Genomic DNA, 17460 nt, shown 5'->3' on the forward strand with positions numbered 1-17460 from the left:
TCTGGACAACAAAGGTATTCTCATTCTGATTTATTCAGAATGAAGAAGGATTGGTGGTTTGTCATTACCACCTCGGGAGTCCTGTATGCAGGATCATGTAAATTCAGTCATATGAAAAGATTTGGACATCGTACGAAAGCCTGAATATTTTCCAACATATTTTGAGAAATTCAATATTATTTGAACATCGTTGAGTGAACCAAGTGATATAACTTTTATTGTTTTAAAGCCTATTTAAAGCTTTCTTTGAGATGTCCTTTCAAAAGAATGTAATTTCTGCTTATGTTTAAGTTCAGACGCATTAAGGAGATAATAGATAGATGCCCCAAAAAAGTGTTTCAATGATGCCATTTTAACCAAAAGAACAAAAATAGGTAATAGGAGGTCCAATTTTTTTCATTTTTTTTCTATGAGTAAAATAATAGTAGTTTTTAGTTAGATTTTTATTAAATCCCTTTTTTTTAGACATTTTTAAAAATTAGATTGGACATTGATAAAGGAACATTTTTTTAAGACAGAGCTAATTATTTAATGAGGGTGTACTAATTTTTTCACATGACTGTATTTACATGTACTTATTGTTTCATATATTATTAAGCTTATGTTTGTGACACTACGTTTTTTGATGTTCTTGTTTACTTGTCGTTTAGTTACTAATTAAGACCTGAGATGCCATCCGCAATTGTGAACATTTATAAAATGTATTATGGAAGCAAAGATTAGAGCTAAATCATTAGAAGCCTAAATAAAGAAAGAAGGACTAAATGAATCTGCACAACGAAATTACTCACGTTGATAAACATGAATTTCTAATAAAACAATGTTTTATATGTAGCATGCATCAAAAATATATTACATTTCCTGTTTAACTAAATTACTCAACTAACGAGGCAATTATAAACCAACTAGTTCAGTTAGAAGCTAGCTGTTGTTAGGTTAACTGTGACTGAAATAAAGGTTTTTCTTTTATTCTTACAATTTGAATTGGCTTTTTCGTTCAGTCAATCAAGATGAAATTTCACAAAACTGTGTATGTTCCTTTAAATAATCAACAAATTCATTTTAGGACTGTCAAACTCATCAACTGTTCTTCAGGGGGGATTGGATGGGCGGGGTGGTCGCCATATGGAGTCCTTTGCCCATGATGCCGTTCAAACCAGAACCGCCACTGAGTAACGATAAGATTTAGTACACGTTTGAGAGTTGTGTGTGTGTGTGCATGTGCTGAAAGACATCATTCACGATGTCACAGCCAATCAGTTTTACGACCGTAGCATCCATAAATCTCTTCATTTATTACCCTCTCTCTCTGGTCTCCAGCTCATTTGTGAGTCTCCTTTCTTTTCACGGCATCACATCTGTTAATGGTGGTGTAAGAGGACACCTTAAAAAATCAAAGGGATGCAGACAAAGTCAGTGCGAACGTCTGGGTTGAACATCAACCACAATGTGTTAGTTTGCGTTTGTTCTGGGAGGAAAATCGGATTTGTGGCAGCTTCTGAAAGGATCAAACAAGTAAAATTTATCTTTTTTTTTACTAAGTCACAATTTCAGTTCTGGTTCTTATTTTTTAATTGTATTCTGGATCCAAGAATAGAATCCTAGTGGTTTTCATATATAATTTGCATCTACACTCATTAAAAGTCCCACTGCTATAAGCTTTTGATTTTTCTTAAACCATTTGCAGCTGTTTTTTTATTATGATTATGCTGGTTTTAGCCAAAAAAATAAACAAAAAAAACTGTTGTTTAAGGACATAGTTTCTATAGAGCGACAGAGTGGTCTCTGAGTTGTGGTTAGAGAGACGTAAGCCTGCCCACACTTCCCATCATCCCTTTGTACAGTTTTGAGCCAGATACCAGCACAGACAAGAAAAAAACAAAAAACTACAAACTGATACAAACTGAATGTTTTCGTCTGCTCCTGATTCACAAAGATTTGAATAACGCAACTGTAATCTCAACCAAAATTTGAAATAGAATTCAGAAGCTACAAACTTGTGTTTGTTTATAGGCTTATTTCAAGCAATAAAAATCCATAGATTTATCAATGACTTTCAGGCAAGACGCTCAACAGGGTCGTTTTTGTCTCATTTGTAAAAGAAACAATTCCTCTACAAACAAACACGTTGAACCTAAAATGTGTTAAAGTTTTTATCTGCAATTCATGTGATAAAAATCCTGCAGCTTGGTGTCAGAGTTCATTTCTCAAAGCCCGGGACACTAAATGTCCCAACGACCCATGACGTCGTGGTGAATACACACTTCACTGTGTACACACAAAACTACACACTGATATTGAGATACCTGATACTCTAAGGACAAAAGGAGAATTGTAACAGAACCCATTGCAGCAGTGAGATAAATGATCCATTTCATTTCTGTGCCACTTCCTTTCCAAAACCACACAGTCTGGTTTTATCGAGCCATAAAACTGGTGTTTAAAGATTCAATCAAGAAAAAATTTGATTTTGTAGGAAGATAATTGCCTTTTTTATGTTTGAGGCTTTAATTAATTATCAGAGCTCCAGATGACTCATCAGTTTCCCCTTTAGGTCATCAGTTTTAAATCCTAAAACATGTTACACTCCAATCATATTTTGATCTATTTCAGAAGCATTTCTAGTGTCTTTTTAATTATTACTAAAAAACTGTTGTTTCTGAAGACATCAGGATTTCATTAGAAATTGACAAAATGCATCTGGATTTGAATTACAAGGTTAAATGTTTTTTGGCATTTTTGTTGCACTTTACAGAAATGCAACTTACACTGAAAAAGTAATTCCATAGTTCATCTGAATTTAATCTTATTAAAGACTGACATCAACAAGTAGGAATAGAATAGAACAGAATAGAATACTGTTTATTTGTCATTACACACTTGTACAATTCCATGTTTTTAATTGTATAAATGTGCAGAGACAAAATTATCAGTAGCTATTACTCAGTCAACCTATTTGTCAGAATAAACATTCTTTCTCTACTATCTGTCTTTAACATGATCTTACTATTTTTTCTTTATTGCAAGTTACTCAAGTTATAAACCGACCAATAGGATGCCTCAACTAAAGCATGTGGTGCCTGCTGTCCCCCACCTTTGATTAACAGACTCAGCAAAAGAGGTGGGGTTTTCCAACAAGCTCACTGCTAATTGGTGAGAGTGGTTGCCATGGAAACATTTATGTCATCTGGCTCCAACTTGGCAACAACTGTATCATGGAAAAATGGCAACTGAATTGACTTGATTGGAACCGGAAAACAGACATTTCAATGGATATCGTCACACTCACTTGGTCCAGTTTAACAGAACCACCTGAAGCAATAGTCTCTCTTGCTGCGATAAAACTATAAAAACGACGTGAGAAAGAATTATAAAACCAAATACAAGGACCCTGCAAAGAGCTGTAAATTAGAGAAAACAATTTTCTTTATGACCTCTTGTCATAACTCCCAGGAAGTCGTTCGGGATCAGCTAAAAGCTTTCAGCAAGTAATTAAAATATATTGATTTTGGAGTATGTCAGCAATTCAATCTATGGAGTGATTTTACATTAAAATAGGCTGCACGATAATGCTATATTTCATTCTTTTTTTTTTTTTTTTTAAAAAAACAATATTCAATTAAAAAAAAACAATGCCATTAAACAAGGAGAGGGAAACCAGCATCATTTGTAGATCTGGGAACTGGAGATGGAGAAGTGGAGATTTCATACCTGCTAAGTCGGGTTTACATGAGTGCATGAACAGGAATCGAATTAAATCACTCTGGAGAAATGACCTCATCCGGATTCTTTTTCTGCCCCTCCATCACAGAAATCCCCCACAGAACTTCCCCACCCATGCATTCCCTGCACCCCCCATGGGTTTGCACAGCAGCCTGTTTAGCTGTCAGTAAAACCTTGTAATTCCCAACAGGCTGTTGGGGTAATTTAATCAGCCGGCCGCTGCCTTCAGCAGAACATGCATGCTTTCAGATACACACAAAGGAGATTAAAATTGATCTAATTATTTATCTCCTATGATCAAAAAAATATAAAATTACAATGTTCATATTTATTTAGGCAGAAAACAACGTTTTATTTTGCCAAAATACTATTAATTAATAATTAAATTTACAAAATAAAAGCCTTTTCTTTATTTGTGAGGATTTTAGACAATCACTGCTCGGTTTCAACCTATACTGTATGTGAATTTGATGTTTATAAAGGGGGCGGGGGTTGTTTTCCTCTTGATTATTTAAGTGGAGCTTAATCCTCGCCACAACAGATTAAATTATCCTGATTAATATAATAACTGGATTACATGCAGTAGACTGTATTTTTACACACATCAGCAATTTAAACATCTTGCTCTAATAAAAAATGCAAGGTTTTAATAAATTATTTCCCTATTAAAAAATAAGTGAGACAACTTTGATTTTTTTGAAAATATTTCACCAAGTTTTATTCTCACACATGACGGTTTTGATGTTAAAAGAATGACCAATGTGACTGTACAGTGAGCTATACCATTCGTAAAGCTCAATAATCACATGAATATTCATCAAGGCCAGTATTGACTGAAGATTGCAAACAATCATCTTTGCAATGTGCACGAGAAATACAGTTTACGGAAAGTATTAAAATGTTATACCACTCTGTATGGTCAGATGCAAAATTCAAAGTGTTTCCACACATTGGACTGTACTGTAATGATGGTTTGATAATTTTTTGCTGCCATCAAGTTGGTAGTTCGATGTGAAAGCACTTGGTTGTTTTTACGATGTAGTAAAATAAACCTACTATTTCTAAATCCAAATGGTATTTTCCAATATGTATTATTGGTTTATGTAATTTTGATTTTTTTTAATGGTATAGATCTATATGATGAACAACTTGCCTCAAGCAGATTGATCTGGTTGGATTGTAGGTATATAAATTGATTAACCTGATTGATTGTAACTCTCCAATTATTTTTTTCTACTTATTTATTTAGTTGATAAAGATTTATACAAGAAATTATTGAATCACACCAGCTTCATCGTGCTCTAAGTTTTTATTATTTGTTGGTTACATTTTTACTATTTTTGCAGTATTTGTTTTACTTTTATTGAAGTAAATATATGTTAACTCAATTATAGTGTGAGACAATTTGACTAAAATATTTGTATTATTGTCAACCTACCACATGATGGCGGTAGACACACACAGGATGTGTCATTGAGACAAAACGCGGCTCTAAGTCCCCGCCTTTATCCAAATTTGATTGGTTAGTATTTCTTCACTCCTGAACTCTCTCTTTCTGATTGGACGGAGTACCTGTCCTTCAAACCTGACAGGCATCAGTGTTTGCTGTTTCGAAAATGAAACTGGCGAGTGTTCGAGTTCAGCGGGGAAGTCGGAGAAATCGAAAATAGGACCAAATTATTTATAGAAATCTCCGGGACCTTTGAATCCAGATTGACCCAGGGGGAGCAGAGGAACCGGTCGGTTCGAGCTTCATGCTGCGGGACCACAAAGGTGGTAATTTGGGGAAAGCCAGGTAGGCCTGCGCTGTCAAAACACGACAACAACAATACGATTTCAGCCAATTCTGTGTTATTTTCGTGTTTTTGCTGAGTCACAGATGAAAATAATTTGCAAATTAGGTTATTAGAATGTAGATAATTCTGTATTTAGAACGTGTTAGCTTTCAGTTTTTATTTCTGTGAAGAAATAATGCGACCTCAGTCCACATCCTATCACTGTATCGGACGAGGTAGCCAAGCACGTTTTGATGTTCTGTTTTGAGTTTTTAATCATTTTTATTTTCATGTAGCAGGAAATGTGGCCCCACTCCCTCCAATAGCAGGATGGGTTGCACTGCTCTGATAAGGATGTAAGTCATTTATATATATTCCCCTGCATATATGAATCATAGATTCTTGTTTTCCAGTCTTTGGTTCCTATTTTGACCTAAAAAAGACTGAATGTATGACAAAAAGAAAACAACAGTTGAGTCAATGGAAACAATTTATCTACAGGGCTTCTTAGTTCTTTTTAAATATCCTCAGAAAAACATTTCTTGTGTTAATGTCATAACAAAGTTTAAGTAGATACCATTTTTGGTTAAAGTTTCATGTTTATTAAAAACCGGGACGGTAAAACATGAAGATTTGGCACATTTTAATTTACTGCTAACCCATTTAAGAAAGAGAAAATATTTGTAATGACTAATTAGCTACGTAAAATAATTTAAAAACAATAGCACTCTTATGAAAATCATGGTTTTGGTGTTTTTAACATATTCTTTTGGCATTTTTCTCCTGATGGAGAAAATATATGAGGAAAACTAAGCCTAAAATTTCTTTTCTGAGTATTTATTTATTCACACTGTTGTGAATCAGGAGCAGACGAAACATTTTTTTTAGGAATACATTTGTAGATGTGATGTAGAATCTACAACAGCAAGCCATAAGCTCTCTGCTCTGCTCCATTCTGATGTCTCCCTTTGTAAACAACCACATCTAGCTCATAACTTTGCTCCTGGATGGCTCCGATATTGCTCGGCATTTGTTAGATTGGAGGTGCGAGGAGCTGTAAGATAGCTTTAAACAAAAAGATGATGGGAAATGAGAGCTGACTTACTTCCTACCAACAATCCCGCTCATAATTAATGATCTACTACCGTTCTGCAGAAACGACAAAAACATCATAATCGTAAATAAAAGACCACTGGGAATACTTTCACAGTCAGTCAAAAGATGAAAAACAATATGTAATATTTCTAGGATTAATTCTTTTTTTGCTGATGTTTGAATCTTTATTTTTTTTTTTGACAGTTTGTAGCAGTGGCTGCTTTGTGAGACTGAAGCTGCTGTCGCCATGGCGCACTTTGATACGGAGTACCAGCGTCTGGAGGCGTCCTACAGCGACTCTCCTCCCGGAGAGGAGAACCTGCTGATGCATGTCGCAGAAGGAGCCAAATGTATGACACCTCTAAACAAATCGTAGAAACTGAGACTCGCCTTCATGATGTACTAATTAAAAAATTAATCCGTTGCAGCTCAGTGGCACCATATCGAGAACCTGGATCTGTTTTTCCAGAGAATATCCTTGTGCTTAATTGTTTTTTTTTCTTAAGAAATTGAAATGCTCTTTTTTGTTGATTTCCAACCTTGTTTAGACTTTTCCTTAATTCATGCTACGTCTATAACCTGCATCAGAAAAATGGATTTACCTGCATGCTGTTGGGAGAGCTCTTTGAGTTGGTGTACGTATCCCGTCCATCTTTACCAATGTTTTTCTTTTCCCACACTCTAATTTTTTTCACATTATGGTGTCAGTAGCTCATCTTACTTATTTGAAACCATTTTTTTTTCATTCATCTTTAATCTCTCCACCACATCCCCTTTATTTACCCCCATACTTCTCTTTTTGTGCAGTCAGTTGCTGTTTGTGGTCTGCTTCACCGTGTTCCTTGCCAACTGTGTGGATTATGACGTCCTCTTTGCCAACAAGTTTGTAAACCACACTGATTCTTCCAAAGTCACTTTGCCGGACGCATTGATTCCTATGGATGTTTGCAGTAAACGGTGAGTTTAACACTTTTTATGCATCATAACTCTCGTGCCTAAAATCACTCAACTCTAGATACCAACTTACATCACCAATCTAACTATGATTTTGATTAGCTAATAGAATCTCATAACCATTTTCCACCCATATTTGTATAATTTTCTGTCAAGCTCTTGATATTGGAAGAGTCATTTTTTTGTGCATTTTTCTTAGCAAAAGACTAAATTAATGTGGTCACTGACTAATCTCTGCAGCACCCAGTTTTATATTAATTTAGTTTTTCCATGTTCTCTGAACCACTCATAATCTGAGCACCACAGATCATTTCTCAGTATAAATATTCTATATCCAAAAAACATAATTGATTTTTTACTGTTTTTTTTCAAGCATCTTTTGTATTCAAATCATCTTAAGAACATTAGCCAAACTGGATCATAAAACGTACCACAGTCTACTCATTAGACATCAGGTTACAAATATGTGGTACTTTTACAGCGGTTCTTTTTGTTTTTAAGCTTTATCTTATACCATCAGTTTGATCATTTCCTGTATTTATTAAACTGAACATATATTTTACATATATATTTTAAAAGATGAACTAATTTGTTAATTTTCACATTTGTCTAAGAAAATTAAAGTCCATCTTTTTTCCGTCAGTATTCGAGATAATGGATTTGTCATCTTTGTCCTGATCATCTCCGGGGTGTTTTGGCTCCATCGCCTGGTCAAATTCCTCTACAACGTTTGCTGTTACTGGGAGATCCGATCCTTTTACAAAAACGCCCTCAAGATGTCAATGGTGAGACGGACAAATGTTGAGATATTCCCCACCATTTGCTGTGTCGACATGTTAAAAAGCCAAACTTTTAACAGTTTTTGTGTTTTTGTGCTTCAGTCAGAGCTTCCCTATGCAACATGGCAGGAAGTTCAGGCCAGGATCATAGAGATCCAGAAGGAGCACCAGATCTGCATTCACAAGAAGGAACTGACGGAGCTTGACATTTATCATCGCATCCTCCGCTTTAAAAACTACATGGTGTGTGCACTTCTGGTGGAATCTTAATGGGACTTGTGTTTGTTTTCAGGGATAAACTTTTATTCATGTGGTTCTTCAGGTTGCCATGGTGAATAAATCCCTTCTGCCTGTACGGTTTCGACTTCCTGTCCTTGGAGAAGTTGTGTTTTTCACTCGGGGTCTCAAATACAACTTTGAGCTCATCTTCTTTTGGGGGCCAGGTTTGTTTGTGACTTATTTGGTTTATGGCTCATTTCTCCATATCTGGTCATTTTTACTCTATTTATGCTGTTTTTTCTCTTTAGGCTCACTATTTGAGAACGAGTGGAGTTTAAAGTCAGAATATAAGAGAGGAGGAAACAGGCTTGAGCTCGCTGACAGGCTGGCGTCCCGGATTCTGTGGATTGGAATTGCCAATCTGCTTCTGTGTCCAGTCATTTTGGTTTGGCAAATTCTTTATGCTTTCTTCAGCTACACTGAGGTACACCGTTCCCACCCACAAAAAAATATGTGACTTTTGTATTTATTTAGCAGGTGAATATTCTAAGCATTTCTGTTTGCTTATGTGTGTAGGTGATCAAGCGAGAGCCCGGTTCTCTCGGGGCAAGGTGTTGGTCCCTTTATGGACGGTGTTACTTGCGTCATTTTAACGAGCTGGACCACGAGCTCATGTCACGCCTTAGTAAAGGCTACAAGGTCAGTGCAGACTTGCAAAAAAAGTCTGAATGTGTTGTTATTGCTTATGAAGTTGATTATATTCTGTTAATTTTGTGTTCCTCTTTTTTTCAGGCTTCATCCAAGTACATGAATTGTTTTCTTTCCCCGCTGCTGACAGTTGTGGCCAAAAATGTTGCGTTTTTTGCTGGGTCTCTTCTGGCTGTTCTCATTGCTCTGACAATCTACGATGAGGATGTTCTTGCAGTAGAGCATGTTCTGTCGTCCATTACTCTGCTTGGCGTCTGTATCACCATTTGTAGGTAATGATGATACTGTTTTTTTTTTTTTAAAGCTAAAGCTGTTCTATAGTTAATTTTGCATTACACCCATATTTAGTCACGGTTAAATATCTAAATAATATAATTTAACCAGAGAAATCTGCTTTGTGTTGAGATTCCCTTTGATAAGATTTGAGTAATTTAATTTACCAGAAGTAGTAGTTTTATGGATATATTTATCTAATTTTGGTTTATTCTATTAAAAAAATGTTCCTAATTTGTTAGTCAATTAGAAAAAAAACAACTAATTTTTAAAATCTTTTGAAAGTTTTACATAAAGCAAATGTATTTTTCAGCTAATGAAAAATCTAAAGTCACAAATACAAATTTAATTTTGGGGTGTTTTATGTGAAACTTAAATTTTCAATATCTGAAAACACACACAAATCAATAGTTTTAACAGTTAAATCAAGTTGAATCAATGTGGTTATAGGTGTGTACCTCCCTGTTTCCCTGCAGGTCTTTTATCCCAGATAAGCACATGGTGTTCTGTCCAGAGCAGCTGCTGCGGGTCATCCTGGCTCATATTCACTATATGCCCGACCACTGGCAGGGCAACGCGCACAGATATGAGACACGAGACCAGTTCTCACAGCTCTTCCAGTACAAGGCAGTAAGTTATGCAAATATTAACAAACAAAATTGACTATAAAGCATCTGAATCCTGTGTCCGAATATCACAGCTTTCATAAAAGGCCTGTTTTCAGTCATTAATGAGCTTTTTTAATAGAGGGACATTATTATTTTATCAATTAAAAGCAAGATAAAGGGGAGTCATTTGAGCTAGATGAACTGTTACACAGTAGTTCATTTTAGGATGTTTTTTCTGAGAAATATTTTTTGTTTTAGTTTTTATTTGTTGTTTCATTTGGTTGCAGGTGTTTATTTTAGAAGAGCTGCTAAGTCCTGTGGTGACTCCCATCATCCTCATCTTCTCCCTGAGGAGGAAATCCCTGGAGATCATTGATTTCTTCAGGAACTTCACTGTAGAAGTTGTCGGAGTCGGAGACACTTGCTCCTTCGCTCAGATGGACATCCGGCAGCATGGACATCCTGCGGTGAGGGACTATCTCTCAGATGGAACTCGATTATTTTTGTGAAGATTAATTGGTGTTTTGTTTTCGTTCATTAGTGGATGTCAGAGGGAAAGACAGAGGCTTCTATCTACCAACAGGCAGAGGATGGAAAAACAGAGTTATCGCTGATGCACTTTGCCATCACCAACCCACACTGGCAGCCTCCTCAGGAGACCACACACTTCATTAGCCAGCTGAAAGAGCGAGTTCACAGAGAGGCTGCAGGGGCTCCCTCTGAAACACATCCGCTCTCCCTGTCAGAGTCTGAAGTACGGAGAAAGACTAGTATTCAAACATGTTCGTTTTAACCTTTCAGAGATATAATACTCTCCTTTTCTGAATGTTCTAGCCAAGGAGCCTCGTAGCAAACCTCTTAGCAGGGCCCTCCACTCTGGCCTCAGTTCATTTTGGTCGCGACAGCTCTTTGATCAATGCAGCAGCTGGCTTAAGTGATGGAGCATCTGCCTTGCGCTCCCTTTCTCCAGTCAGCAGCAGTCTTCATTTGAGAGGCAGTCTGAGTATGGCACAAAGAGCTAGTGGCTTCACAGCCAAAGCAATGAGTGGTTCCGGGTGAGCAAATCTCCTAATTTGGCTTCTTTTAGGCATTCTCTTTGGCCAGTTTCCTTCAAATTTTTCCTCTGCTTTCCTCAGAACTGATGCTCGCACTGTAAGCTCTGGGAGCAGTGCATGGGAGGGCCAGCTTACTAGCATGGTTTTATCAGAGTACGCCTCTACTGAGATGAGCATCCACGCACTTTACATACACGAGGTAAATCTCCTGCCGTTTATGGATATTTCACACATTTGATTAATCATATTAACACCTTGTTGTGCTTTGCTCCCTGAAGCTCCACAAACAACAGTCTCGGGGTGAGCTGTCCCGCCACACGTGGCACAGACGCGAGAGCGACGAAAGCAGCGACAGCATCCCAGACGAAGTAAGAAGCGACCACAATCCTCAGTCTAAGACTTTCCCGCGCTCGCACACTTTCCCCACTGTGGTCTCCAGCCCAAATGCCACTTCAGCTAGCAGCAGTAATTCTAAGGGCCAAGAAGAGGAAAAATCACAGAGTCAGCGGCGCCACAGTGGACCTGCCACAGGTATTTACATTTTGAAAACTTTTCATTTTTATGGATTTACAGCCAACATGCAAATGAAAAAACTGAAGATAAAGGAAAGTGATTAACAACAGAGCCTAAACAACAACAATAACAAAAAATGATTATAATAATTTCTAGCAAAACACTTCACCATCCCACATCCCCACTGTACATTGACCAAACCATTTTTTATAAGGTGTTTTGAAAAAGTGAATATTTTGACTGCCTGTGTCCATTACACAGATAATTCCATGTTTTGCCCCACACAGAAACACAAAAACACACAAAAACCCTTCCGAGGCTGTTTAAAATTGCTGTATCCCCTCAGACTGTAGGATCTCTCATTGATTAAATTCATTTTAATGTTGGTTGTAATAAGTATGAAGGACAAAAAAGGCAAAAAAAAAGGATTTCCTTTTGTGTTTCATCTCACAGTTTATTTATTTTAAGAAAAGTTAAAAAATTACAAAGAGGGAATTGTCTTCCTTCTTCGTACTACTTCAAAAGTTATACTGGTGCAACTTAAAAAAAACATTTTGATTTTAAACTTTTTTTTTGTTTTTAATTTACTGTTTAGTATTTAGGTGGTATTTCTTCATCTTTTTGTTCTTTGTAACTGTTTTTAGATCATTTAAGCGCTGCAGGAAGGGCAGTAAGGGTGGCTCGTGTGCCTATGGGTGGGTGGGCAGAGGATGGTCAAGCAGCACCAAGACACCACGAGTCTGTACCTGAGGAGAGTTCTGAGGATGAAATGCCTCCTCACATCCACAAGGTTAACACCCTTGATGCATTAGATATATATAAACAAGGATATCTATAAATGCTTTTGTTCTCTTCTTCTCATTTCAGGTTACGTAATCCAGCCGTTTGGGGCACTCCGTTAATCATCCACACTCTATTCCAAATGTTTCCAGAACTGACATTTTTTTCTGACAGACAGACATGTGCAGGGGGGATTGTCTGCAATCCTTCAAAAACTCAAGTGGGGTAGCCATCTGGAAAAGATTTTGCCGGATTTGAAAATGCAGTTAGCCCATGTAATGATATCCATTTTCATATCAGCTCAATTTATTACAGCAATTAAGGTGGCAGAAAAAAACATTTTAACAAATAACTTAAACAGAAATCATGGAGCTTCTAGAATTGATGGTACTCAAAACGTGTCTTTTTTATCATCTTGTATAAAAATGTTCTCAATCTAAATAGGGACTGTTTATTTTACAATATGTGCTCTGTACTTTCTTTTTTTTCAAACATTTTTGGATATTTACTGGTATTAAATTTAAATGACCTTTGAAATTGTTGCTGGACTAGTAAATATTCTTAATTGATTCATTTTGCTCCAAATCCAATGGTGCAGATGGATCCTTATATAAAAGATAACTTTCAAAAATGTTTTTTTTTAATATCAATGAAATAGCAAATCATTGATCTAATAAGATTCCCTCATCTGTTAGCCTACATTCTGTATCCTATGGTCAGAGAATTTTATTTTTAACAGACATGAAATTATTGACGCTTAACATTTATTCCTTTTCAAATGACTTTTATCGGGTTTTGTTTAGAGGTATTTTTAAGCATGTAATTTTGAAGATTTTGCCTCTAAAGCAACTGCAATTCCAAGTGCATGAATGTCTTCTCATTGAAAGGGCCACCTCACTTTTCACCTCTTGTACACCACGTCAGCTTTTATTTTTATTTAAGCAAATTTACATTAATGGAGGTTATTGAAGAATTAAGCACTTTAATTATTTGTAAATCAAGAGGATGCGACTTTACATTGTATATTTTCAAATACATATTTTTAAGTTATTTCAACCTTAAAAAAGGAGTGCCATGATACCTGACAGCTGTGAGTAAAGTAAACCGGGACAGAAATAGGGAAATGTTTGTGCACTCTTGTAAAGGGATGTAAAGGATAGGGATGCACTGATTATTTTTGTTTTGTTATTATTGTTTTATAAATCCTGTATAATACCATTTTGTACAATTCATCTATTAAATGCACTGCAACTATTTTTTTTTCTTGTTTCAATTATTTTTTGCCATCAAACTAGAAGGGATGTTGATCAATGGAATGATAATCCATTGATTATCATTCAGTATCCAAGAATAGTTTTTTAAAAACACCTTTAAGATATTTATTATTAAATTTTGTGCTTGTTAATTCACTTTTGAACTAAAAATCCCAATATATTGGTGTGGGATGTGAATAAAAAAGGACAAATTTAGATTAAAATGTATTGACCTGACCTCAATTAGTTCATGCATTCACAAATTTCAATTTTGAGGATCATATTTTTTTAAGCAATTAAAAAAAGGCTTTAATTAGAGAGCCATCTTTGCAAATATTTTTGCAGCTGTAAAGAAGTTTTAAAATCAGTTAAGAAACAAGCGTTCCATGCATTTATGTTTGCATACTAAACCATAATTACTTTCAGGGTTTTTTTTATCTTTCATTTTAGACAATGATGTATCTAATACCTTTTGGATTGATGACCTACATATAAAAAACTATTAGGAAGAAGCACATTACAACTTAGACCTAATGTTTTGCATTTTGATATAAGATGTCAAGCCTGATTCCCCCTAGAAAAGGTATGAATGAAAAGTCAAACCTTGTAAATCTCATCTAAACTATCAAAATAAAAAGAAAATCCTTGGCAGCAAAACTATTGTTTCTTTAAAAGGTCTATACCAGGCTAAATCACTTTTTAAGCTTTTGGGTGTATTATAACATTCATTCCTCACTATAAACAACCCCAAAGTGGTATTATTTGACATTTTACTGTATTCTAGAATAAACTTTATTGATCCCACATAGTGGAAACTATTATTATTGTTATTAATGTGTTATTTTACACATTTAAACATATAAAACCAAAGTTTATAGCCCCCTAAATATGAAAGAGTGTGGTAACAGAATTGCTAGGCTAAATCAGTCGTCTGTTAAAATCCGGCGGCTTAATGGACTATACTCATTGGTTGGTAGTGCTCTACTTCTGATTGGTGCATAACACTATGAGTTTCTGTTGTCCTAGTAAAGTCTGATTTCATTGGCTTAAATCAAAATAGGTTACAATTTGATTGGTTCCTACGCCCAAACAAACCCCATAAGGGCGGAGTTGAACCGTCTTGGCGGCCATATTGAATCTCATCTATTGACAGTTGTGTCGCTAATAGGCTGAAAAACATTACGACAAGTTATTTGGATGTGCGCTATAACTTTTTATTTTATTTTACCGTGAACAATGTCCTAACTGGAAATATTATCGTGTAAAAACAAGTCATGGATGAAGATGAACGGCAAAGGAAGTTAGAAGCGGGGCGAGCCAAGGTTTGTGAACATTGAACACAAGCTAACACATTAGTGCTAACGGTTAGCATATTATTCACATTTATTTACTACAAAGTTATTCGTTTTCATTGGTTATTGTACGTTCCTAATAACGTATTTGCAGTCTGGTGTTGCAGTTTTTTGCTTGGCAATTTCCTCTTGGGGAAATTATTATTAATATTTTTTGTGAGGTATTTGGCTAGTAAATCGAATGTTTTCCTATGAGGAGAAGTCGTGTGTTAATGTTTTTGCATACAATATGTAGTTTGCTTCCTAATACTAATCGAAACACCTTTGGAGCTAAAACGGAACAGTTCCGCGTTTCTTGATTATTATTATTATTTTTTTTTGTAAACTTCACCCGAATTTTTTTTTGTTGTAATATATATATTTGCAAAAGCGGAGGTATATTTTGCGGAAGTCTTTAATGTAACGTACCAGGGGTCTGCAACCTGAGTCTTCAGGACCTCATGCTGCTCTTATTTCTTCGTTGTGGCTCTTTGGCTTTGAAGGCAGATGCTAACAAATTGAATTAATACATGTAATATTTGGAGAATTGTAGTTTTACTTTATTTCTTTTAGTTAAATACGTGTTGCCATTTCTGTTTAGGTTTTTAACATGTCAGGTAACTTAGCAAAAATGATGGAAAAAAGTATGTAATCTTTTGACAGTTATTTATTATTAGAATAAGTTTCAAGCCTATATTTTTTTATGTTGCATAATAGTGTCTTGTTGCTGTTCAGATGCAAAGTTCTTAAAGTAAATGTGCATCCTTAATGCAAATAGATATACAGGTATAATGTTTTTCTTTTCAATTTGATTCTACACCAATGTTTTCATGTTTATTTTTGATAGTAAAATGAGTAGAAGGAGAAATGATGAAATTTGTCATGTTTGACTTTCTTCCATTTTTAGTTCAAGTAAATATGCTGTGGCAGGATGTAACAGAATGTATTTTATTTTGAAAGGAGCTGCTGTGCTGCTGTCAAAAGTAATCAAGTTAAATTTTTACATTAGAAAAATAAACCACTGTTGAAGTTTTGTTGTTTTTAAAAGCTATATTTGATCAATTTAATGACCACAAAAACATAAATGATTTATATTTGGGTTTTGTTTTTTTAAGAAACTGGTTCAGTTTCTGTGGCTCTTTTGGCATAAAAGGTTGCAGACCCCTGGACCATACATCTGTAATTTATGCCTGAGAAGGTGATGACGCTCCTAACATGCCTTCACAGTCAAATGGAAAATAGACTTAAAGAAAACCTTACTAAAAACAGTAAATCACCTTGATAGAGTTATGGTGTTTTTAGTAATAATGGAGTAGAAGTATATTAATTGGTTTGTGAACATTTTCATTTGGTGTTTGCATTTTTATTTTGGGCAAAATACACTTTTAAAATTGACAAACAATAAAGAAATCCCAATCATATTTCTATATTGATTTTAATAAGAATTCTAACATATACATACAGCTCAAATACATTTGTTTAACCTAGCCTTAAACATCTATCCTATTAAATGTGTAATTTATTTCAGTGTACTACTTTAGTTTATTATATACAATTTTAAATCCATTCACAGAAGCATTGCTTGTTTATTTTTGTGTGTTTTTTGTAAACCAGAATTCTTCTATTGTGCAACAAAGCCAGTCAGTAAGTATTGAACATGTGTGTTTGGTAGAGGGATTTACAGTTGCAATGTGACAAAACTGAGTTGGTCTTTATGTTTTCTGCCCTTGGGTTTTTCTTCCTTGAATCATTTTTGGGGGAATGAAGACCTATCTCAATACCTTCAATCTGAATTGCTATTCACTTTAATTTTTTGAAAAATATTTTAAAATTGCCCAAATAGAAACTTTAGGCTAGTCTCACAAAGTCACAATGTCATGTCTGGTCAGTTAATGAAACATTAATATCTATTTTGCTTAAGTTTCACAACAACTGTTTTATAATAATTAAGAAGCAGATAATTATTCAGATAAAATGGGTATTGAGATGGGACTACTTATAATGATTGTAAAATTGCTTATTTATTTATTTTCTCTCTGCATTATTCTTTTAGAAAATGATGAGCTTGAAAAGAGAAATCCATCACTTCTGACACGTCAGTTTACCAAAAATATCTATTCACATTGTCGGCAATATTAGCTGAATGGAAACCTGTCATTTTAAGGAGTAACTGCTGTGTCACTGAAATGTGTGCACTGTAGTTTTGGTTTCGAGCCATTAGATGGTGCACTGGGCTCATGAGATTTCATAAAATATTGCGCTCTGGCCTGGCAAGTAATGTTGCTATGGTAATGTGGACCTGACGGTTGCCTCCTGCTTGTTTTTTCGAAATCTGTTGTTCTGCTTTGTTTTAGGCGTCACTAATCTGTGAAGATTATTCAAACATAGACCGGA

General features: G+C 35.3%; 2 protein-coding genes across 10 annotated transcripts in view; both read left to right on the forward strand.

The window, feature by feature from the left end:
* Nucleotides 1-5304: 5304 nt before the first annotated feature.
* Nucleotides 5305-13738, forward strand: atg9a (ATG9 autophagy related 9 homolog A (S. cerevisiae)). Of its 2 annotated transcripts, none has more exons than XM_024273549.2 (20): nt 5305-5518; nt 5795-5854; nt 6798-6943; nt 7022-7065; nt 7164-7228; nt 7401-7550; nt 8191-8332; nt 8429-8569; nt 8649-8769; nt 8854-9029; nt 9122-9244; nt 9338-9525; nt 10003-10156; nt 10422-10601; nt 10676-10888; nt 10969-11189; nt 11271-11388; nt 11468-11720; nt 12347-12492; nt 12570-13738. In XM_024273549.2, exons 3-20 carry the CDS (start codon nt 6841-6843, stop codon nt 12576-12578), a joined length of 2547 nt encoding a protein of 848 aa, XP_024129317.1. In that variant the 5' UTR covers nt 5305-5518; nt 5795-5854; nt 6798-6840; the 3' UTR covers nt 12579-13738. The 2 variants fall into 2 exon arrangements, with proteins under 2 accessions (XP_024129317.1, XP_036065916.1); XM_036210023.1 differs by having other exon boundaries at nt 5798-5854.
* Nucleotides 13739-14848: 1110 nt separating this feature from the next.
* The window catches only part of pcnt (pericentrin), a 34808-nt gene continuing 32196 nt past the window's right edge, over nt 14849-17460 (forward strand). For 6 of the 8 annotated variants that reach the window (XM_036210018.1, XM_024277620.2, XM_036210017.1 and 3 more), the window contains exons 1-2: nt 14849-15057; nt 16681-16710. In XM_036210018.1, coding sequence (XP_036065911.1) covers nt 15010-15057; nt 16681-16710 — 78 coding nt within the window. In that variant the 5' untranslated portion in view covers nt 14849-15009. The remainder of the gene's footprint in view (nt 15058-16680; nt 16711-17460) is intronic. The other 2 variants (XM_036210020.1, XM_036210022.1) reach the window with 1 other exon arrangement.

Source organism: Oryzias melastigma, linkage group LG22 (genome assembly GCF_002922805.2).
Source record: "Oryzias melastigma strain HK-1 linkage group LG22, ASM292280v2, whole genome shotgun sequence".
Classification (NCBI taxonomy): Eukaryota; Metazoa; Chordata; class Actinopteri; order Beloniformes; family Adrianichthyidae; genus Oryzias; species Oryzias melastigma.